At 40.8% G+C, this 23,497-nt stretch overlaps 1 protein-coding gene across 3 annotated transcripts in view; it reads left to right on the forward strand.

Moving 5' to 3' along the window:
• Nucleotides 1-23,497, forward strand: part of TP53BP1 (tumor protein p53 binding protein 1) — a 90,241-nt gene that overhangs the window by 55,359 nt on the left and 11,385 nt on the right. For all 3 annotated transcript variants that reach the window (XM_007467551.1, XM_007467549.1, XM_007467550.1), the window contains exons 15-21: nt 655-712; nt 2,560-2,652; nt 7,416-7,899; nt 11,454-11,606; nt 21,151-21,422; nt 22,086-22,235; nt 22,531-22,961. In XM_007467551.1, coding sequence (XP_007467613.1) covers nt 655-712; nt 2,560-2,652; nt 7,416-7,899; nt 11,454-11,606; nt 21,151-21,422; nt 22,086-22,235; nt 22,531-22,961 — 1,641 coding nt within the window. The remainder of the gene's footprint in view (nt 1-654; nt 713-2,559; nt 2,653-7,415; nt 7,900-11,453; nt 11,607-21,150; nt 21,423-22,085; nt 22,236-22,530; nt 22,962-23,497) is intronic.

The raw sequence follows: 23,497 nt of genomic DNA on the forward strand, positions 1-23,497 counted from the left end.
TTTTTTTACTACATGATATTTTTACTTGTATGAGAAGAGATGGATTGAGATTCAGAAGTTTCATTTTCATTTTTAAATGTTACTGCTTAGTAATTCATTATATTGTATTTCTGGAGAAACTGAATAGTCTTCTGTAGGAAGTTTGAAAGAAAAGTGGTAGAAGTCAGAAAGACATATCATTAAATGATAAGTCTTGGGCTTCCCTGGTGGCGCAGTGGTTGAGAGTCTGCCTGCCAATGCAGGGGACACGGGTTCGTGCCCTGGTCCGGGAGGATCCCACATGCTGTGGAGCGGCTGGGCCCGTGAGCCATGGCCACTGCGCCTGCGCGTCCGGAGCCTGTGCTCCGCAACGGGAGAGGCCACGGCAGTGAGAGGCCCGCGTACTGCAAAAAAAAAAAAAAAAAGTCTTTTCATGTTCACTTATTATTCTTACCCATTTCCTTTTTATTGCAAATACTAGTAAAGCAGGTTTTTATTTTTCATTTTTATTATTTTTTTATGTCATAGTGAAAGGAGGCCTTCAGAAGCTTCTGAAATCCAAGCATTATTTTAGAGTATCATTGGGTTTGGGCAGGTTTTTAAGAGAAGGGTTTAAGGTGTGATACTGAGTTCTGTTTCTCTTTCCTTTCTTTACTTGCTTTTGTTTTTATTCAGAGCCAGCAACTGGTGAAAGAAAAAATGGATCTACTGCTGTTGCTGAGGCTGTTACCAGGTAACCAGAGCTGGTTGCTATTTAGAGGAGTTTAATATACAAAGCCACTGGTAATGAGGGGAAGATAATTTATCAAGAGAGGAAAAAAACTTAAAATGAAACTTCAGCATAAAGGATTTAGCAGTGTGTTGAATGTAACCCTAGGCTTTCTTATTAATACTTTAATAAAGCTTTTGCTATACTTAGAGTAAGATATTTAATGGCGTTTCCCTTTCTCCCTTTTGTTCATGTGGGAGTGCCATTTTTTCTTTTTCTGTGGGTGAGATTGAGATTATTTTTGCTATTGGTGAGGAAACAGGGTTAAAGAGATAGAGCTATAGACCTTTTTCCTTTTACGGTCTGGGCCCACCCTCCCCCCACCATAGCCTCAGGCCATTTTCTCTTTTGCCTGCCAAATTAGCTACAGCCTTGAAGTGTTATTTTTGCTTTGTCATGAATGCTGTAATGCTTTGAGGATGAGTATGACCCCATCCTGAGGCTCTGGTGGTAAGCTTTGCCATCTGGTGGCCGTGAGAATAGAATTTTTTCATTGGTTTCTGGCGTGAGTCATCCAGTATGAAAATACTACCAGCGGTTGTTGAAATATAAGTGAGGATTCTTAAATCAGGCTAGACAGGTACTGTATGTAAGTAAAGCAGGCTAGGTGCAAGAGCATGAAATGTTGACGATGATGGCCAGCTGAACGTGTGTCCCATTTAAAAGGGGGGGGGGTAGCCCTTGCTCATTTCCAGCCGATCATTACCATGCACACCTACTGTTGTCAAATCTTTAAATTTGTAAAGAGAAATCAGGATTTTTAAAAATAAAATTTCCTGCTTGTCTGTGGACTAAATTTGATCCTTAGTTGGAAGTTTCTGACCCGTCTGAGTCCTTTGATTTGTGCCAAGCTGTGTCTAGAGAGATTGGTTGTTTTCTGAGTTTTTGCATATTTAATCTGAAAGATAAGTACCTTTGAATCCTTTTTCAGTTGAAGACTCTTTAATGATGTGTTGAAGAAATCTCTTTGGTTTTAACAGAATTGTGTACCCGACACAACTTGTTATTAGTCTATACATGTGCTTGTTAAGAGAGAACAGAATATGCTGCTGAAGATTCCTGGATCCTTTGGATGGAATGTAGGGATGGAAAAATAGGGAAAAAACTTGAGGCAGAGGGTTGGATTGGTGGATCATGGAATGAGATTCACTGGTATTGTTGTGAAGCAAATTTTGTATATGAGAATCTAGATTTTAAGAATCTTTGACTATTTACTTTACCATTGGGTTCACCATAAGAAATCATTTAAAGTAAGCTCTGTAGCACAGTTTAAATGATCACTGCTTCCTCTGCATTTAGGTGAAGCAGTACCACTGTTTTTAAGTGTTGTCTGTAACTGGGCACTGTTCAGATTACTTGCTGCCATCTTATTTCTCTCTCACACATTTCATTATTGAAGGTTTCAAGCATATACAAAAGTAAAGAGAATAGTATAATGAACTACCATATATTCATCACCCAGTGTCAAAAATTACCAACTTATGACTAGTCTTGATTCATTTATAAATACTTCCAGCACTCTCCTCTCCACTGGATTATTTTTAAGCTAATTCTAGCATTATATCATTTTATCTGTAAATATTTCAATGCTGTCTCTAAAAGATAAGAATTCTTTACTTTGAACTTAACCACAGTACTACTATCATGCTTTTAAAACTGACATTGATTCCTTAATGTCATCAAATATTCGGTATTCAGATTTTTCAGATTCAGAGAAAGGATTTTATTCTCTCTGTGCCTAAAAGGATAATTTCCAGAGGTACTTTTCCTTTCAGAACTAACACAGTATATTGCTTTAATTTGTTTCTTAGTCCCCAGAAGACCATGTCTGCGTTTAGCTGTGTCTGTGAAGCCCAGCAAGAGGATGAGGCTCGAAGTCAGGATTCCCCCTCTGTACCCATCAGGCAAGCATTATTTTCATAGCATCTTTTGGGCTACATTGATTCACAAAATGGTTGGTAGCAAAATCTGGAATATACTGCTACTGTTTTGTGAATTTGAGCTTACTCTTTTATCTGAGGGACTGTGACATATTCTAGGTGGATTTATAAATAAGATGTCAGAAATTTTATTAAATATTTTATAGATATAGATTTTTGTCTTTATCTGCCAGTTCTATCAATTTAAAATGATTCAGTCTTCATAAACTTATGAAAATATATCATTCTGTATTTCTAAGATTATTTCCTTTTACTTAGTTTGAAAATGTTTGTTTTTTTTTAATTAAATTTATTTATTTATTTATGGCTGCGTCACGTCTTCTTCATTGCTGTGCGCGGGCTTTCTCTAGTTGCGGTGAGCAGGGGCTGCTCTTCATTGCTGTGCACACACTTCTCACTGCGGTAGCTTCTCCTGTTGCGGAGCACTGGGCTCTACGCGCGTGGATTTCAGTAGTTGTGGCTCGTGAACTGTAGAGCACAGGCTCAGTAGCTGTGGTGCACAGGCTTAGTTGCTCTGTGGCATGTGGAATCTTCCCAGACCAGGGCTCGAACCTGTGTCCCCTGCATTGGCAGGCAGATTCATAACCACTGCGCTGCCAGGGAAGTGCTGAAAATGTTAACTTTTAACAGACTTTTTATTTCTCTTTAATGTCCCATATGGCAAAACTGAGATAGATGTTCAACATTTCAAATTTAAAGTTTGTCAGACTCGATGGAATTAAAAATTTCCCATAATTTCTTTACTCCTTCATCTCTTAGAACAGCTCTGAAGTGGGAAAAAAATTTTTGAATTACAAAGTATTTCTTCTCTATTAGAAAAGTATCTTGTTTGGAATATGTGGTTCTTATATTTAGTATAAGGAAATAAGTAATGGCAATGGAATAAGTTTGTATTATCATTATGAAGTGGAATCTTTTATCTCTAGAATTCAATGATTTTTGTAATTAGGGAATATAATAATGTTTTGTCAACAGGTATATTCCTAATAGTGATATTTGCAACATAATTTCTTTTTTTCTTTTTTTGTTGGCTGCACCGTGGCTTGCGGGGTCTTAGTTCCCCAACTAGGGATTGAACCCACGCCCTCGGTAATGAGAGTGCAGAGTCCTAACTACGGGACTGGCAGGGAATTCCCTGCAACATAATTTCTGTGTTCCTTACTGATAGAAATATTTAAGAGAAACATGTCAGTGCTTTTATTGGACATTCTGATGATTAAATGTAAACTTGTTGGTATTTTTGGGAATCAGATAGCCCAGATGATATCCTCTGTTGTATCAGGAAGCTTGTTAGGCGAAATGCCACCTTGTTTTATTCCAAAAATGGTATGGTGTTGACCCAGCAATTAGGAAATTAATTGATTGCATCATATTGCCTTCCTATTTTAAAATAGAGACTTCTTTTAAAAAAACATATTTATTGGAGTATAATTGCTTTACAGTGGTGTGTTAGTTTCTGCTTTATAACAAAGTGAATCAGTTATACATATGTCCCCATATCTCTTCCCTCTTACATCTCCCTCCCTCCCACCCTCCCTATCCCACCCCTCTAGGTGGTCACAAAGCACCGAGGTGATCTCCCTGTGCTATGCGGCTGCTTCCCACTAGAGACTGTTTTAAAATAGAGAGACTAGGATGCTGGTGATGTTTGTTCAACCTTGGTAGAACAAGGGCCTGAGAATCCAGCTGTTTTTTGTTGGTGGTGGTTTTTTTTAAAATTTATTTATTTTTTATTTTTGGTTGTGTTGGGTCTTCGTTGCGGTGCATGGGCTTCTCATTGCAGTGGCTTCTCTTGTTACAGAGCACGGGCTCTAGGCGCATGGGCTTCAGTATTTGTGGCTCACGGGCTCTAGAACACTGGCTCAGTAGTTGTGGCACACGGGCCTAGTTGCTCCGCAGCATGTGGGATCTTCCTGGATCAGGGATTGAACCCGTGTCCCCTGCATTGGTAGGCAGGTTTTTAACCACTGTGCCACCAGGGAAGCGCTCCAGCTGGTTTTGATTCCAGTTCCTCCGCAGACAGACCTGCACTCAAAACAGAATGGTTAGAAGTTTATTAAATATGGAGTTTTTTTCTTCCATGTTTCACTTTGGATTTATTTTACTCAGACTTTCCCTGCTAAAATTTGCTTTCTTTGCATCAGTTTCTAAATCTGACATATAGTGACCAGAGTAGAATTGTGTAGCTGGAACTAATGAAGAAAGAGAAGTGTGGTCCTTCTTACAATTATTGAATTTCTTCTGTCTCTTTTCCGGTACTGAAGTTTCCCTATTTATTGTTTCTTGGGAGATTAATATACCACATCTTTATGATAGATGTTTCTTGGAGGGAAGTGACTGTGACTTGAACATCATTTATTTATTTGACTGATGATAACCCAAGAAAGATAGATACTAAAATTCTGGTATTTGACAGGAATCTGCTGAATATTGCTGATGTTGCAGTGAGATACCTTTAGTCTTTAGAGAGAGAGGAGTTCCAATTAACAGTTTGGGAGAAAAAAGCAGCCTAATATTTGTCAATTAAGAATTAAAAAGTCAAAAATAAAACAAAGAAAAAAATAAAGCTTTGTTTTAGAAGTAAAACTCTATTCGGAAGTTCTACACTAAATAAATAGCTTCTGAGTAAAATGTCTAGGCTTATTTAAAGTGTGGGGAACAATGGTAATTGAATTCTTGAAATGGTTAATCAAGTCTTGTCCCTTCTAGCTTTTGGCTCACTTTCATTATTGCTCAGCTGTTGATATGTTAGATGTCTTAAAGATTCAAACATGGGTATTCAGTTTATACTTTGTCTTATGCAACTAATATCAATTGAGCATCTGCTGTGTATCTAGCACTGTGCTAAGTAATTTACATGTATGATCACTTATAAACCAGATAGGTGTTATTCATCTGTCTTCTGGTGATCTTATTCTTACCTGTTCTTCACTGGACCATATATCCTCATTCAGTTGAGGTTCCTGACAGAGAAGACACAAGCTCTAATAACCAAATGCATACCAGGCTCTCTCTGGCTAGAACTCTTTTCTAAATCCCACTTTGATCTCCTGTTTTGGTAAACTGAGCTGCACAAGATAGAAACCTCAGAGACTTCTCCTTTTCTCTTTCTTCTCCAAGATCCAGAGCAGAGCAAGCCCCAAAGAGTTCTTCATGCTTCTTTTTTCTGTCTACCCAGGTCAGTTCAGCTTCTAAGGGTGAGAGCTCCTCCCAAGTTGGAGACAGCCTTTTCTGTCTAGATGGCTCCATCTTTCTCTGGCTAAACACCACAGCATGTGACGTAGTTTCTAGACCCTTTATCATCCTGGATGTTATCTTCTGGGTATATCTCAGTTTATGCTTTGTAAAATATGATGACCTGAAACATTCCAGATGTTTTTCCATGGTCAGTTCAGAATGGGTTCTTTTTATCTTTATTTTGGTTATTATATATTTAACGCAACCTAAAAATGCATTAGTATGTTGTTTTTTATAGTACAGTGATGCATTCAACTTATGGTTTACTAAAAAGTTAGAAGTTATGGGCATTTTCTATATGATGAACACAGTTATACAATTAGTTAATCTGAAAGTAGATTTTGCAGTTAATTGACTGAGAGAACATTCTTTTGTTGAAAGTAAATTTATTAAGCACTTTATTTTTTGGCTGTACACAGGCCTCTCACTGTTGTGGCCTCTCCCGTTGCGGAGCACAGGCTCCGGACACGCAGGCGCAGCGGCCATGGCTCACAGGCCCAGCCGCTCCACGGCATGTGGGATCTTCCCAGACCGGGGCACGAACCCGTGTCCCCTGCATCGGCAGGCGGACTCAACCACTGCACCACCAGGGAAGCCCTAAACACTTTATATTAAACCCTGTGTTAAGTGTTTTAAGTATGGAGATGAATAAGATGTGAATGTCAAGTTTCTGTGTAACCTGCTCACTTGCAGTTAATCTGGGCCTATTCATTCTGGTGTATTGTTGAGAGCATTTAAGAAAGCTCCTAGGCACCTCAGGGCTTCATGGTATCTGGTTTGTAGGAGACATGCATCAAATTCTTGTGGGATATATGAATAAATCACTGATAGCCAAATGGGAAGACGAATGAAAAGAAATATCCTGAACTGTGAGGAACCAAGTCATTCTGAAATGGTTAGTTGTAGATAATGTCAATATAGCTAGCAAAGCTAGAATCTCACCTACAACTCTTTCCTTTACAGATTGGGTTTCTTTTCCTAAAATTATTAGTCAAGGGGCATAATGAACAGTATCTAGAATGCTAGGAGTCATTTAAGGAATATTAGAACCACTAATAAAGCCAAATGAGACATCTTGACCTAATTGATCTGTTTTGAAGTAGATCCCTAAGTTGCCTTCAGTGTCTATGACTTCAATAATGGTTTTGCATCCTTTGTTTACCTTATTTTCCTGTGTCAGTTTTCAGAGTTCATAGCTAATGGAGAGAAGAAATTTTATGGCTATTTTACCATCATGGTGGAATAGTCCTGTGTACTGTTATTTTTTCACAGGAGTGAAATTATGATGAGAAATTATAAGGTCATATACTCGGTCACCTCATTTTCACCCTTCCCCACATATCTCAGAGTGTCAAATTATGGTTCCCCCTTGACACACACACACACGCACACACACACACACTCACACCGACACACTCACGTATACACTTGCTTACTTGATATGGTTTCTTTTTTTTTTGACATGGTTTCTTTATGTGCTTGATTTTCAGGGGGAACTTGCTGCATTTTCCAAGTACTCAAGTTGAAGAGGAGAAGGGAAAATTAGAAGGTGACCAAAGGACCAGCCAGAGTCAACAGCCTATGAAGCCCAGTAGTCCTATCAAAGACCCTGCTTCTCCTACCTCCCTGGAGATGGCCACACAGGAGCCATCCAGTCCTCAAGGGGAAGCAATGGAGACAGATATGCCAGAAGGCCAGAAAGAAGGACAGAATACCAGTCAGGAAAAATCTAGTGAAGCCTTGATTGAAAGGCCCAGCCAAAATAACGTAGGAATCCAGACCGTAGAGCATTCCCTGTGGGTCCCCGAAACTGTTTCAGCAGCAACTCAGACTGTAAAGAATGTGTGTGAACAAGGGACCAGTACAGTGGACCAGAACTCTGGAAAACAAGATGCCACAGTTCAAACTGAGAGGGGGAGTGGTGAGAAACCAGTCAGTGCTCCTGGGGATGATACAGAGTCACTCCATAGCCAGGTGAGAGAACATATAGGGTACCTCAGGGGCCCTGTTTTCAACTTTCTGGATTCCCAGAGAATTTAAGTTTTGGTACTTGTACTTAATGGTAATTCTTAACAGTTTTATACAGACCAGTGGTTAAAGGATAAAAACAATTCATCCAGGATTGGGATAGGGTAGTGAAAATTATGGGTAGCTATAGCCAATAAGATAATCTTTCAGGGAAATGGAATAGTGCTAGAGTTTGTCAAGTAGGTGTTTACTGGAAGAGAAAGCCAGGAATATAGTCTGGGTCCTGTAATACTTTTCTACATTCAGTCTTTCCTTCTGCCATCATTTCTCATCCTCCTTTATAACCATAAGAGCTAATTGCTTGTCCCCCAAGTCTATTTAACCAGTGTTCCCAGGAACTGAGAGAGTAGAAAGTAAAGGAGGAAGGAGTAGAAGAAGCATGAAGGATAGTTTATCACAGTATTGTAAACAAAGAACACTAACAGGGAAAGTCCCCAGGTGACCAGGGACTGTAGAAAGAGGCTAGGAATAGACATACTGGGAAGAAAAGGTTTGGGGCTGCTGAACGTGAGACTGGAAGAAGTACAGGTTCTTGGGAATAGAGTAGGGAAGTGTAGGTACTAGTGAAAATTGAGTGGGCAAGAAGTGGTGGTAGTAATGTACATGCTAACAAGAGGAAGTTCATAAAATTTCATTAGTAATAGTGGTTAAATTGCCTTTTCAGTTGCTCTGGTAGATCATCTTCACTTGGGATCTGCCTAGGAAAGCTTCACTAGTGATGTGCCTCTCATTCGAATGGTCCAAGTTGTTTGTTTTATAAAAATAAAATAATTCCTATTTATTGAACACCTACAGTATATCAGCATTGTGCTCAAGACAACCCATGAGGTTGGTATTATTATTCCCATTTCACAGGTAAAGAAACCAAGCTGAAGAGAGGTTAAGTAACTTGCCCAAGATTTTGCCATCAGTAGGTGGCAGAACTGGAATTTGAACTCAGCATATCTGACTTCAGAATCGGTATTCTTTTCATTATGCTATGTTGCTTTTCTGTTTTTAAATCACAGCTTGTGTAGTCTTGTTCTGTTTATCCATGCCTCTCCAAAAATTCTGTTTATATTAGCCTTTTATAGTAACACAGCCTCTGAGACCTAAGACCTTATCAATTCAGGAAGTTTCAAAATAGCATAGCCTTTTGGAAATAGGGACTGTAGCACATCAAACCCTATTTTGCACCTGTTTATTTTAAAGTGTTTGATTCTGCCACATAGTAATTTGGTTTCTCTGCCTTTATAAAAAGAGTTTAACTTTATCTTACAGACAGCAATCATGTGGGTGTCACTAGATTGTATTTTCTTTTACTTCCTCATATTCTCCCTCTGTCAAATAGGGAAATAATTTCTGTTCCTGTCTCAACATGATGATAGGAGCCAGTGAGCCAGAGCTCAGGCTTTGGAGTCAGACAGCATCTGGATGTTGTGAAAGTTGAGATAAAGTTTGCAAAGCTCTTAGCACTGGGTCTGACACACAGTAAATGCTCAATATGTGTTGGCTACTGCTACAACCTATTGATTATTATTGTCTTAACTACTACGACTGCAGCTGTTACCAGCACAACCACCACTTATGCTATACTACTACTATGTCATACAGGGTGAAATGATATATTTAAGAGCTAGTTGCTCCTGCTAAGGAAAGAAAAGTGCTAGAAAAATACAGATGCAGATTGGGTACAGAGTTTCCATTGAGAAAGATAAAAAAGTTCTGGAGGTGGATATGGTGATGTTTTTACAATAATGTGAATGTACATAATGCTACAAACTGTTTATTTAAAAATGGTTAAAATGGTAAATTTTATGTTAAGTATATTTTACTGCAATTAAAAAATATAAATGGTGGGTACAGTAACAGAAATTGGGGTTGGTGTGCCATCTTTTGAAGAATGGTTGGAAAATGAGGAACGCTGTATGGAGGTTTTCCAAGTGTCAGTGCTTTTTTATCCCTTGCAGTCTGGGTAGGACTCAGTTCAGTACTCAGAGAAAAACATAGGCAGCCTACATTTGACATTCCTTAAATTTCCATTTATGTGTCAAGTGGGCCTAGAGCCAGGTTTTCTATGAAGTGAAAGTGTGGTTTTATTTTTATTTTATCTTCCCTTAATTATAACAAGATCCTCAAGCTATTTATCTTTACAGAAACCTTTTCAGAAGACTATTTGAAGAGAGTAAGCATAACTTTCTTTTTATCTGCCCTTTTTCCCTTCTCTCCTTTCTTATTCTATCAGACATGGTTATTTAGGGATCTCTCTTGAAGTGATCATTTGTCTGGCTGTTGTAATGGAAGAATACAGGGAGGCTTTTTGGCCGCATTTCAGGGACATATAAAGCGCACTGAAATCTTTTAGACCCCTGTGTGTGCAGGCAGGAAGTCCAGGCTGCCATGGTTCTGATGCACCCGTATGACTGATGTATGCCCTGACCATTCATTAACCAGAGTTGTATATACAGAAGTATTTTAAGGAATTGGTTGAATAAGTTTCCATGCATTTTATTTTATTTATATTTATTCACATAATTTTAGTAGATATTTCACCCCTAACATGAAGTTGGAGTGCAAATTATTCAGAGAAATTACTTTAGGTGAATTACTACCACACTATCAGGAAAAAACCAGACTCATTATTGCAGTGGTAAATATAACTCTTTTGAAAGACTTAGCTACCTTGACACTGACTGCAGAAAGTAAAATCAGTCTACTATAGGGGAAATAAGGTGGGAGAAAAAAGTGTGCATTTCCTCTCACAATTGCAGAGCCATGGGGTAGAAGGGGAGTGGGGGGCTTGGATATGGATAAATGTGATCTAGGTGTTATGAGAAAACATGTAGGTAACAGTTGTCATAAAAATGTAGGGTCTTATTTAAAATATATAACTGATTATGGTGCAACTAGATATGAAATCCTAATTTGCTAATGTTCTCTGTTTCTGGACACTAGCTCAACTCTTTAGTTACAGTCTCTTATTTGGAATAGATCAAATATTTCATATTTAATTCTAGGAGAAATCAGTGTGTCTTGTTCCAGGTATAAATATACCGTAGTTTTCACTTACTAATGCAGAAAAAACAGACTGCACTGAGACTAAGAGATGTTATTGCTTTATATAAAGTTCTAAAGAATGCCTTCCTTTTATCTGAAGAGCCTGTTTTAAGTGTAAACTTGAATGCTGATTGACAAGTCGGCAACAAAATCAGAAGGATTACAATCTCAATGTGCTTTTAGGGGGTCAAAGTTTCACTTAAATATCCTAGATATAAGTGCTAGATGTTATGGTTTTAATTTAGGCAGAAATAAGTTGTTTTAGGTGAAACTGATACAGACTTTTCCTAGCCTCTGGCTAGACAGCTGGTCCATCCCTAGTGTTACCTATAGGTGAATAGAAACAAAGCAACGGGAAAATTCCATCACATTAGATTCATGGAACCTCTGAACAGTGCTCATCATGAAGCAGTTGACTTGTGATTCTGACAGTTTGCAATGAGACTCTCTATTTTTTATCATAGGGAGAGGAAGAGTTTGATATGCCTCAGCCCCCTCATGGCCATGTCTTGCATCGCCACATGAGAACAATTCGTGAGGTTCGCACACTTGTCACTCGTGTCATCACAGATGTTTATTATGTGGACGGAACAGAGGTAGAAAGAAAAGTAACTGAGGTAATGTACACTGTGGGTCTATGTGGCAAATTTTTTTCAATAGAAGAATTACCCTGGCTCTCTACCTGCTCCCCTCTTCCCTATACAACTAGCTACTAACACTGTTTTCTTTAATCCTTTTATGAGAAAGATATAACAACTGGGCTAGAGTTCTGAGTTCTGTCTTTCCCAACTATGGGTTTGCTGTTTGACCTCTGGTCACTTATTTAGTGAGTCCCATCATGCATTCTGTATCTATAAAGAACAGATTGATAAATCTCTCTCATGTGTAAAGATTTTATGTGTTTAAAAAAAATTTTTTTTTAATTGTAGTTGATTTACACTGTTGTGTCCATCTCTGCTGTAAAGCGAAGTGACTCAGTTATACACATAGAGACATGCTTTTTTGAATATTCTTTTCCATTATGGTTTATCCCAGTATGTTGAATATAGTTCCCTGTTACGTGTTATTTTTAATCCGTGGAAACTAATGAAGTGTAGAACTCCCTGCTTAGCTGCACGTATTTTCTCATCGTTTCTCACTGTTTTCTCACGTGTTACCATTTTTTACTCATTGGTCTTAGTTTCCATTCGTGTGTGGTTATGAACCTGTTAGTAGGAGATGTACCTTTTTTTAAAAAAATTATTTTTTTGGCTGCGTTGGGTCTTTGTTGCTGCGGGGGCTACTCTTCAGTGCGGTGCGGGGGCTTCTCATTGCGGTGGCTTCTCTTGTGATGGAGCACAGGCTCTAGGCGCACGGGCTTCAGTAGTTGCAGCACTCGGGCTCAGTAGTTGTGGTGTGGGCTCTAGGGCTCGTGGGCCTCAGTAGTTGTGACGCACAGGCTTAGTTGCTCCATGATATGTGGGGTCTTCCCAGACCAGGGCTCGAACCTATGTCCCCTGAATTGGCAGGCAGATTCTTAACCACTGCACCACCAGGGAAGTCCTGGAGATGAACCTTTATTTCTTAGTAGGATTCATTATGGACTCATTCCCAGTGTCAGCATAATATTGGTGTTTATTGACTGTTATAGTGTACAACGTTGTATGCTAACTTTGTTTAGATCTAATACTTGCTGAGGTTAGAGAGATTTTCTAGAATTAAAGATCTGGCACTTTTTTCTTGGTATGTATGTTAATATCTGGGAACCATTTTAGTAATTGATAAGAGGCATAGATATTCTATTCCTTAGTCAAGCACTTTTCTTTAATTCTGCCAGCTAGCCATATAGGAGGTTGTGCTCAGGGAAAATTAAACTGGCGTGTGGTTTTATTTTTATTTTTTTTGAAATTTTAAAAATAAATTTATTTATTTATTTGGCTGCGTTGGGTCTTTGTTGCTACGTGCGGGCTTTTCTCTAGTTGCGGCGAGCAGGCTTTCTCTAGTTGCGGTGAGCGGGGCTACTCTTCATTGCGGTGCGTGGACTTCTCATTGCAGTGGCTTCTCTTGTTGTGGCGTGCGGGCTTTAGAGTATAGGCTCAGTAGTTGTGGCGCACGGGCTTAGTTGCCCTGCGGCATGTGGGATCTTCCCGGACCAGGGCTCGAACCCGTGTCCGCTGCATTGACAGGTGGATTCTAAACCACTGTGCCACCTGGGAAGTCCAAAACTGGTATATAGTTTTAAGTGGAACATATTATTGCTATTGTTCATTATTGGGCCATTGTGGCCCTCATGTCAGAAAGGATTTTATATTAGTTTGAGAAATTGTCTTTTTTTTTTTTTTTTGGCCATGCTGTGCAGCTTGCAGGATCTTAGTTCTCCAACTAGGGATTGAACTTGGGCCCTCAGCAGTGAAAGCATGGAGTCCTAACAACTGGACTGCCAGGGAGTTCCCAATTCTTTATTTATTATACACTAACTTCCAGAAATATTTCTTTTAAAACGTTGATTTACCTTCAATTTTATGTTTACGAAATTTTTTTCAATGTTATTACTATTTTGGAAAAATTGTGAGCTTAGCAGCTTTATAGAAAAAATTTGCTTTCATGAAAAGTTTTTGTAACTGTTGTAGTCTACACTGAACTATGTGCCAGATACTAGTTTTAAGTGTTATACATATTACTTTATTTAATATTTTTTATGGTGCTTTCTAAAGTATATTTTTGGAAACAGCAGGCCTGCTAGATACTCTGAGAGGGAAAACAAAGTTCCATGGTCATAAATATTAAGTTTGAGAAAGCACCTAGTGCTGTAACTGCCCCCTCCCCCGCCATGGAGATTCACAGTGCATATTACATTAAAGGGTCTAAGAAGCCCTCCAGTAAAGATATCTATTTTGGGACCTCCCTGGTGGTACAGTGGGTAAGGTAAGACTCCGTGCTCCCAATGCAGGGGCCCAGGTTCAATCCCTGGTCGGGGAGCTAGATTCCGCATGCATGCCACAACTATGAGCCCGCATGCTACAACTAAAAGATCCCACACACCGCAACAGAGACTCCACAACTAAGAACCGGCGCAGCCAAAGTAAATGAATAAATATTTTTAAAAATCTATTTTATTGTGTAACACAGCATTTCCTAAATTTATTTGACCATTGAACTTTTTTTTTTTTTGCGGTACGTGGGCCTCTCACTGTTGTGGCCTCACCCTTTGCGGAGCACAGGCTCCAGACGCGCAGGCTCACGGGCCCAGCCGCTCTGCGGCATGTGGGATCTTCCCAGACCGGGGCACGAACCCGTGTCCCCTGCATCGGCAGGCAGACTCTCAATTGCATCGCCACATGAGAACAATTCGTGAGGTTCGCACACTTGTCACTCGTGTCATCACAGATGTTTATTATGTGGACGGAACAGAGGTAGAAAGAAAAGTAACTGAGGTAATGTACACTGTGGGTCTATGTGGCAAATTTTTTTCAATAGAAGAATTACCCTGGCTCTCTACCTGCTCCCCTCTTCCCTATACAACTAGCTACTAACACTGTTTTCTTTAATCCTTTTATGAGAAAGATATAACAACTGGGCTAGAGTTCTGAGTTCTGTCTTTCCCAACTATGGGTTTGCTGTTTGACCTCTGGTCACTTATTTAGTGAGTCCCATCATGCATTCTGTATCTATAAAGAACAGATTGATAAATCTCTCTCATGTGTAAAGATTTTATGTGTTTAAAAAAAATTTTTTTTTAATTGTAGTTGATTTACACTGTTGTGTCCATCTCTGCTGTAAAGCGAAGTGACTCAGTTATACACATAGAGACATGCTTTTTTGAATATTCTTTTCCATTATGGTTTATCCCAGTATGTTGAATATAGTTCCCTGTTACGTGTTATTTTTAATCCGTGGAAACTAATGAAGTGTAGAACTCCCTGCTTAGCTGCACGTATTTTCTCATCGTTTCTCACTGTTTTCTCACGTGTTACCATTTTTTACTCATTGGTCTTAGTTTCCATTCGTGTGTGGTTATGAACCTGTTAGTAGGAGATGTACCTTTTTTTAAAAAAATTATTTTTTTGGCTGCGTTGGGTCTTTGTTGCTGCGGGGGCTACTCTTCAGTGCGGTGCGGGGGCTTCTCATTGCGGTGGCTTCTCTTGTGATGGAGCACAGGCTCTAGGCGCACGGGCTTCAGTAGTTGCAGCACTCGGGCTCAGTAGTTGTGGTGTGGGCTCTAGGGCTCGTGGGCCTCAGTAGTTGTGACGCACAGGCTTAGTTGCTCCATGATATGTGGGGTCTTCCCAGACCAGGGCTCGAACCTATGTCCCCTGAATTGGCAGGCAGATTCTTAACCACTGCACCACCAGGGAAGTCCTGGAGATGAACCTTTATTTCTTAGTAGGATTCATTATGGACTCATTCCCAGTGTCAGCATAATATTGGTGTTTATTGACTGTTATAGTGTACAACGTTGTATGCTAACTTTGTTTAGATCTAATACTTGCTGAGGTTAGAGAGATTTTCTAGAATTAAAGATCTGGCACTTTTTTCTTGGTATGTATGTTAATATCTGGGAACCATTTTAGTAATTGATAAGAGGCATAGATATTCTATTCCTTAGTCAAGCACTTTTCTTTAATTCTGCCAGCTAGCCATATAGGAGGTTGTGCTCAGGGAAAATTAAACTGGCGTGTGGTTTTATTTTTATTTTTTTTGAAATTTTAAAAATAAATTTATTTATTTATTTGGCTGCGTTGGGTCTTTGTTGCTACGTGCGGGCTTTTCTCTAGTTGCGGCGAGCAGGCTTTCTCTAGTTGCGGTGAGCGGGGCTACTCTTCATTGCGGTGCGTGGACTTCTCATTGCAGTGGCTTCTCTTGTTGTGGCGTGCGGGCTTTAGAGTATAGGCTCAGTAGTTGTGGCGCACGGGCTTAGTTGCCCTGCGGCATGTGGGATCTTCCCGGACCAGGGCTCGAACCCGTGTCCGCTGCATTGACAGGTGGATTCTAAACCACTGTGCCACCTGGGAAGTCCAAAACTGGTATATAGTTTTAAGTGGAACATATTATTGCTATTGTTCATTATTGGGCCATTGTGGCCCTCATGTCAGAAAGGATTTTATATTAGTTTGAGAAATTGTCTTTTTTTTTTTTTTTTTGGCCATGCTGTGCAGCTTGCAGGATCTTAGTTCTCCAACTAGGGATTGAACTTGGGCCCTCAGCAGTGAAAGCATGGAGTCCTAACAACTGGACTGCCAGGGAGTTCCCAATTCTTTATTTATTATACACTAACTTCCAGAAATATTTCTTTTAAAACGTTGATTTACCTTCAATTTTATGTTTACGAAATTTTTTTCAATGTTATTACTATTTTGGAAAAATTGTGAGCTTAGCAGCTTTATAGAAAAAATTTGCTTTCATGAAAAGTTTTTGTAACTGTTGTAGTCTACACTGAACTATGTGCCAGATACTAGTTTTAAGTGTTATACATATTACTTTATTTAATATTTTTTATGGTGCTTTCTAAAGTATATTTTTGGAAACAGCAGGCCTGCTAGATACTCTGAGAGGGAAAACAAAGTTCCATGGTCATAAATATTAAGTTTGAGAAAGCACCTAGTGCTGTAACTGCCCCCTCCCCCGCCATGGAGATTCACAGTGCATATTACATTAAAGGGTCTAAGAAGCCCTCCAGTAAAGATATCTATTTTGGGACCTCCCTGGTGGTACAGTGGGTAAGGTAAGACTCCGTGCTCCCAATGCAGGGGCCCAGGTTCAATCCCTGGTCGGGGAGCTAGATTCCGCATGCATGCCACAACTATGAGCCCGCATGCTACAACTAAAAGATCCCACACACCGCAACAGAGACTCCACAACTAAGAACCGGCGCAGCCAAAGTAAATGAATAAATATTTTTAAAAATCTATTTTATTGTGTAACACAGCATTTCCTAAATTTATTTGACCATTGAACTTTTTTTTTTTTTGCGGTACGTGGGCCTCTCACTGTTGTGGCCTCACCCTTTGCGGAGCACAGGCTCCAGACGCGCAGGCTCACGGGCCCAGCCGCTCTGCGGCATGTGGGATCTTCCCAGACCGGGGCACGAACCCGTGTCCCCTGCATCGGCAGGCAGACTCTCAACCACTCCGCCACCAGGGAAGCCCAACATTTTTTAAAGTAATGTGTATTTTACGCCTGTGTTACATAGTTTGGGAAACACTTGCCATAATTAAATAAAATAGTAATAGCAACTAACATTTATTGAGCACTAGCTATATGCCAGGCACTCTTTTTTCATTGAATTTTTGAATTTTATTTATTTTTTACATAGCAGGTTCTTATTAGTTATCTGTTTTATACATATTAGTGTATACATGTCAATCCCAATCTCCCAATTCATCACACCCCACCACCCCATCACCTTCCTCCCTTGGTGTCTGTACGTTTGTTCTTTACATCTGTGTCTCTGTTTCTGCCAGGCACTATTCTAAGGACTTTTACGTGATTTAACTCATTTAATTCTCACAACTAAGGTGTGAGGTGGATATTGTTATTCCCATTTTGCACTCAAGAAACTGACATAGGAATTTAAAATCACTTGCTTAATGCTACAAAGCTAATAAACAGAGGAACTAGAATTCATCCTAGGCAGTCTAATTCCACAGCCTGCATTCCTAACTACTACATTGTGCTGTCTTTTAAGAGTGAAAGGGATGTGTGTCAAACGGAAGGTGTGTGTAGTAGTTCAGAGGAGGAGGAAACGTGTCTGAAGAGAATTTTGATAAAGCCTTTCTGGGTGAGGGCCAGAAAGTACTTGAGTTGGACACTGAAGGTTTTAGATATTGCGAGATACAGGGAAAGGGTGTTCTATGTAGAAAGAAGGCTTGGTGAGCAAAGTCACAGAGGCAGAAAGTAAAGAGCACAGATGTGGGAACAGTACATTTGGTGGGCAGCCCAAAGATGTGTAGAGGTGTGAAGGTGGACAGGTTGACGTCAGAGGATTCTGGGAACTTTCCTTCCCTCATCTCTTGTAGCCTTTGTTTATCGTATTTTAAAAATTTTATTCATTTATTTACCAGCAACTTCTTTTTTGCTGTGTTCCTAGCACTATGGCGGGCACTGAGACTAAGAAGATAAAAAGACAGGGTCCTTATTCTCTTAGGAGCTTATTTACACTTGACATGCAGCAAATCCAGAACTTGTGGTTGCTGTAGTAGAGGTATGGAAAGATGTGTTAGAAAGAGGGGCCAGAGCCTGCTAGCTTACCTGAAGGTGACTAAAAGGCCTCACAGAAGATATAGTGCTCAAAGTGTGGCAGATAAGATTGAAGGGCAGGGGAGAAGGACGCTGCAGGCAGCATGAAAAGGTTTGTAAATATGTAGACAGCATGGCATATGCTTAATGAATATTTAGAATGTGACAAGGACGGTAGGGTAGGGAATTGTGAGAGGATGCTCTTGAGGTTGGTAGGGGCCCAGAGCATAAGGCTTTGTATATCATAGAAGAGAGTTTAGATTTTTATCTTTTGTGTGATGGAAAGCCTTTAAAGAATTTGGGGGAAAGGGATGACATGCTCAGATTTGCATGTTGGAAAGGTCCGATTGGCAGCAGTATAACAATTGATTGGAATGGGAGAGGTTAGAGGCATACTTCAGACAAGAGGCAATGAGTGTCAAATTAGGACAGTGGTAGTGGGGATTGAGAGGAGGGAAATAGATGTAAAAAAATACATATATAGAAGGTGAAATTGATAGACTTTGGTGAATTCCTGAATGTGGGGATTGTGGGAGAGGGAGGAATCATATATGATGCCTGGGCTTTTTGCCTGGGCAGATACATGGTGGTACCATTTACTGAGAGAATATAAATAGGACACTGGTTTGAGAGAGAAGATCCTTCATGCAGTAAATATTTACTGAGGACCTCTTTTGTGGCAGGCACTGTGATATTTTGAGGGTAAATCCAGGAAAGAAGATCGTTACTACTCTGTCTTAATGTGACCTCTGTAGTCTAGTAGGAAGGACGCACAGGAAAAAAATAAGCAAATACATTAAAAAGATCATGAGGCCACCTTGGAGCCTGGGCCCAAGTCATTATAAGAGCAAGGGCTCAACTTTGGAACAGTTGCAAAGGCAGGTATAATTAGCTATTGTTCTTTGGGCCTACTCTCCAACTGAGGCACAGCCTGGAGTCCCAGCCCTCTAGGCTGGTCTTGCCCCTGCTCATTTGCCATGTCCAAGAGAAGGAGTTGACTTGAGTTCTGAGCTCACAACACCTGCTTTAGTCAAGTGACCTTGGCAGATTATGCTGACTCACATCCAGCTAAAGAAGGCAAGTTGGATGATAGGAGATGGTGACTGGAGAATGGTGAGATTTCTGGAGGTGGTGCAGTTTCTGGTAACGACCCTGGTAGTAGCAGATGGCTGAGGTAGAGTAGAGGGGAAAAGGTTAATGGTGGTAATTAGATCAGGAAAGATTGTTGCTGGATGGGTCATCTGATGGATGTTAGCCTCAGAAAATGACAGTGGAAGGGAGGCTGTGAACCAGGAGTATAAGGTGTTCATGCATGAAGAGTCAGTAATTGATAGAATGTTGGTGAGTAACAACGAGGGAAGGAGAGAGTTTAACAGAATGGCAAATAATGATTTGGTAGGAGCAAGAAGTGGGGAGTTAGAACTGATCTGTTAATGGCAGTGGGGAGCAAGGAGGCCTCTCATCTCCAAACTCTTAAATTGAGGTTTGGTTGAGAAAAACCAGCCCGTGCTGCAGAGAGCTGCAGGGGATATGAGATACACTGGGGAGGTCCAGGATTCATTCACTGAAGGCAAGGAAATGAAGATAAGATGACAGATTGAGTTTTGGATCGGTTAAACTGCAGGTGTCCCTAGTACATAGAAGGGGAAGAGTTTAGTAGGCATTCGCATCCGTGAATTTGGAGCTGAGTCATCATTGTATTGTTGGTACACAGGCCGGAATAAGTCAGGTAAGACTGGCCAGAGAAAGCATGGGAGAGTGAGGAAAGGAATGAGAACAGAGTCCTGGGAAATACTAATTTAAAAGGAATAGGCAGAGAAAGAGGAACCAAAAAACAAGTACAAATAGAAGTAGCTAAAGAGGTAGAATGAAAGGAAGAAAAAGTGACTTTTATAGATTTTAGAGGAGAAGAGATTTTCAAGAAGGGAGTGGTCATAAATAATCATTTAATCATCTTATAGCATTATTTAAACATGTGTGCATTGCATACTGTCTCCCAGAGAGATTGTAAACTCTTTGAGGGAAGAGTCTGTCTTATATTATACTTCTCCATATTTTCTCTGATAATTAGCACGATAAGGCATGAACAGGCTAGAGTAGGAAAGCAAATGTGCAGCACCTGTGCTGTAATTTCTCAGTCCTGTGCCCATAGAGGACATTGCTGATTGGTCCTAGAACCTTTCCTCACTAAACCTGGGAATTAGTCTTAGTGGCTGCTTAAAACTGAGCTCCAGGCAACCACTACCAGTCAATCCATCAAAGTAGGCATGTGAGTGAGATAAAGTCAGTTTGATATTCCTGTCCTCTGTAGATACCAGAAATTCATATATTTTGATTATTGCCCTTTTGGTTTTCATTTTGGTAAACAGTGATACCATTATATAGCTGTTTTTGCCTGTAATTTTTAATTTCCTTGATCACATATTGAAAGGTAATAGAAAATATCTAATTTCAAAAAACATGTAAGGCTACCCACTGCTATAATCATGTACCCAGAAGGGCTCCTAACCACTTCTTCCTCTAACCTACCTACTTCCTTACCTTTCTTCTGTTAGACAGGGAATTACCTGTGTCCTCTGGGTTGGAATCCTTGCTGGGTCTCAGCAGCCAAAGGTTGTGAACTTGTCCAGTAAAAAGATAATTTAACTTAGCTCAGGATAGAGGTCTCTTTCTTCTGATCTAGTACCATGTTTATTTTATTTTTTACTGAGATATGTATTCCCTGTAGAATGCACAGGTCTTAAATGTTCAGTTCAGTGACTTTGACAGTTATATGTAATCACTACTCAAAGCAAGATATAGAACATTTCCATTACTCCAGAAAGTTCCCTCCTAATTCCCACCTTTCTAATTGAAATTTCTTGCCATTTAGGATTTTCCAACCATCACATGAGCATTATGTTATTGTGGCTTTTTTAAGCTCTTATATCCATTTCTTCCTTGCAGGAGACTGAAGAGCCAGTTGTAGAGTGTCAGGAGTGTGAAACTGAAGTTTCCCCTTCACAGACTGGGGGCTCTTCAGGTGACCTGGGGGATATCAGCTCCTTCTCCTCCAAGGCATCCAGCTTACATCGCACATCAAGTGGGACAAGTCTCTCAGCCATGCACAGCAGTGGCAGCTCAGGGAGAGGAGCCGCACCACTCAAAGGGAAAACCAGTGGGACAGAACACGCAGATTTTGCCTTGCCCAGCTCCCGAGGAGGCCCAGGAAAACTGAGGTGCAGACAGGGTCTCCAGAGAGAGAGCCACAGCAGGGGCAGGGTTGCTGATGTTTTAATATCACGGGAAAAGGGGAGTAATGGGAAGTCCCCGCATCCTCCTCCTAGGATAAATCAACTCCTCTTCCTCCCCTTTTGTTCCTCTCCTATTTTGGGTTTGCATGGGAGGTAGGGTGGAGCCCTCTGGGAGGCAGACTTCCTGAGAAACTATAGAAAACAGGTGAGGGGACTTTGGGAAAGCTGGCACATATTCCTGTCCCCCAGCCCCCATTTTCTGCAGCCTGTGAGTGTTTTGGTTGGGAGTACAGAAAGTTTGGGGTAGCGGCCCCAACTTGACACATTCCCTAGCTTTTTGTTTTCCTCTACAGGTATCCAGAGCCTGAAGTACAAGAGAAGGCAGGGCAGAAATGGATGTGCTGTTTTTGAGGGCAGCAGTAGGAAGCTTTGTCAGGAGGGAATAGACTTGCATAGAAGGATGTCCTTTACTTGTTACCCTGTACTCCTGCTCCCAGCTGATTGGGTGGTGGGTGTGTGGACCAGCTTCCTGCTGCCCTGGAGGCTCAGCACGTGTTGGCCTGGCATGTAGTCTGAGGACCAAGGGGAGACTGTGAAGAAAGGATCCAGTAGCAGGTGCTATCAGACTAACCTGTCTTCATTCTCTAGTCCTAGAAAAGGGGTCAGTCAGACAGGGACGCCAGTGTGTGAGGAGGATGGTGATGCGGGCCTTGGCATCAGACAGGGAGGGAAGGCTCCCGTCACGCCTCGTGGGCGCGGGCGAAGGGGCCGCCCGCCTTCTCGGACCACTGGAACCAGGTACCCGGGTAGTGTGAGATACACTTAGTCTATGACTTGTTCAGAAAAAAAGGGAGTAGAGAGAAGAGAGGGGAGTAGAGAGTATGTGGGGTGTCCGGAGGGAGAAGAGGGGCCCACACTGACCGGGGAGTGGGCAGGGTTCAGAGTGAGGCTGCTGAGACACCAGGCTTCTGCCTGTGATGGGTTAGCAAAGAATGGGCTGGAGACCCATGGACAAAGGAGTGGGAAAATTGGTAGATAAGTACTGCTCTCTGCTTATTCTCACTGCCTTCTACTTTTTCTTATCTCTCTTTAGGGAAACAGCTGTGCCTGGCCCCTTGGGCATAGAGGACATTTCACCCAGCATGTCGCCAGATGATAAATCCTTCACCCGTATTGTGCCCCGCGTGCCAGACTCCACCAGACGAGCAGACATGGGTGCTGGTGCTTTGCGTCGAAGCGACTCTCCAGAGATTCCTTTCCAGACTGCTGCTGGCCCTTCTGATGGCTTAGATGCCTCCTCTCCAGGGAACAGCTTTGTAGGGCTCCGTGTTGTAGCCAAGTGGTCATCCAATGGCTATTTTTACTCTGGAAAAATCACACGAGATGTTGGAGCTGGGAAGTATAAATTGCTCTTTGATGATGGGTATGAGTGTGATGTGTTGGGCAAAGACATTCTGCTGTGTGACCCCATCCCACTGGACACAGAAGTGACAGCCCTTTCGGAGGATGAGTATTTCAGCGCAGGTAATAAAAGAGGCAAGACCTCTCTTAACACCTCTCCAATCCTCCAATACCAACAGCGTTCACTGCAGCCTGAGTACTTTTCTGTGTTCTCTAAAGTCATATTTCATTCCTAGCACTGGTTACTCTCAGTAACCCTGGCTTTTTTGTTCTTCTTTATTGCTTGTTTATTTTTGAATAAACTTCTCATTTTTGAAAAATTTTATATATGCAGAAAAGTTGGAAAGTACAGAGTTTTAATAGTATATAGAGTTCCCATAAACCCCTCATGCAGCTTTCCCGTTTCCCTGTTGTTAACATTTTACGTTAGCATGGTACTTTTGTCAAAACTAAGAAAACTACCTTGGCTCATTACTATTAACTAAATTCCCAACTTTTTTGGATTTCACCAGCTGTTCCATGTCGTTTTTCTGTCCCAGGATCCAATCCAGGATTACTGTATTGCATTTAGTCCTCATGTGTCTTTTTATTTTCTTTTTTTAAAAATAAATTTATTTATTTATTTATTTTTGGCTGCATTGGGTCTTCGTTGCTGCACG

Source organism: Lipotes vexillifer, unplaced genomic scaffold (genome assembly GCF_000442215.2).
Source record: "Lipotes vexillifer unplaced genomic scaffold, Lipotes_vexillifer_v1.1 scaffold722, whole genome shotgun sequence".
Taxonomy (NCBI): Eukaryota; Metazoa; Chordata; class Mammalia; order Artiodactyla; family Lipotidae; genus Lipotes; species Lipotes vexillifer.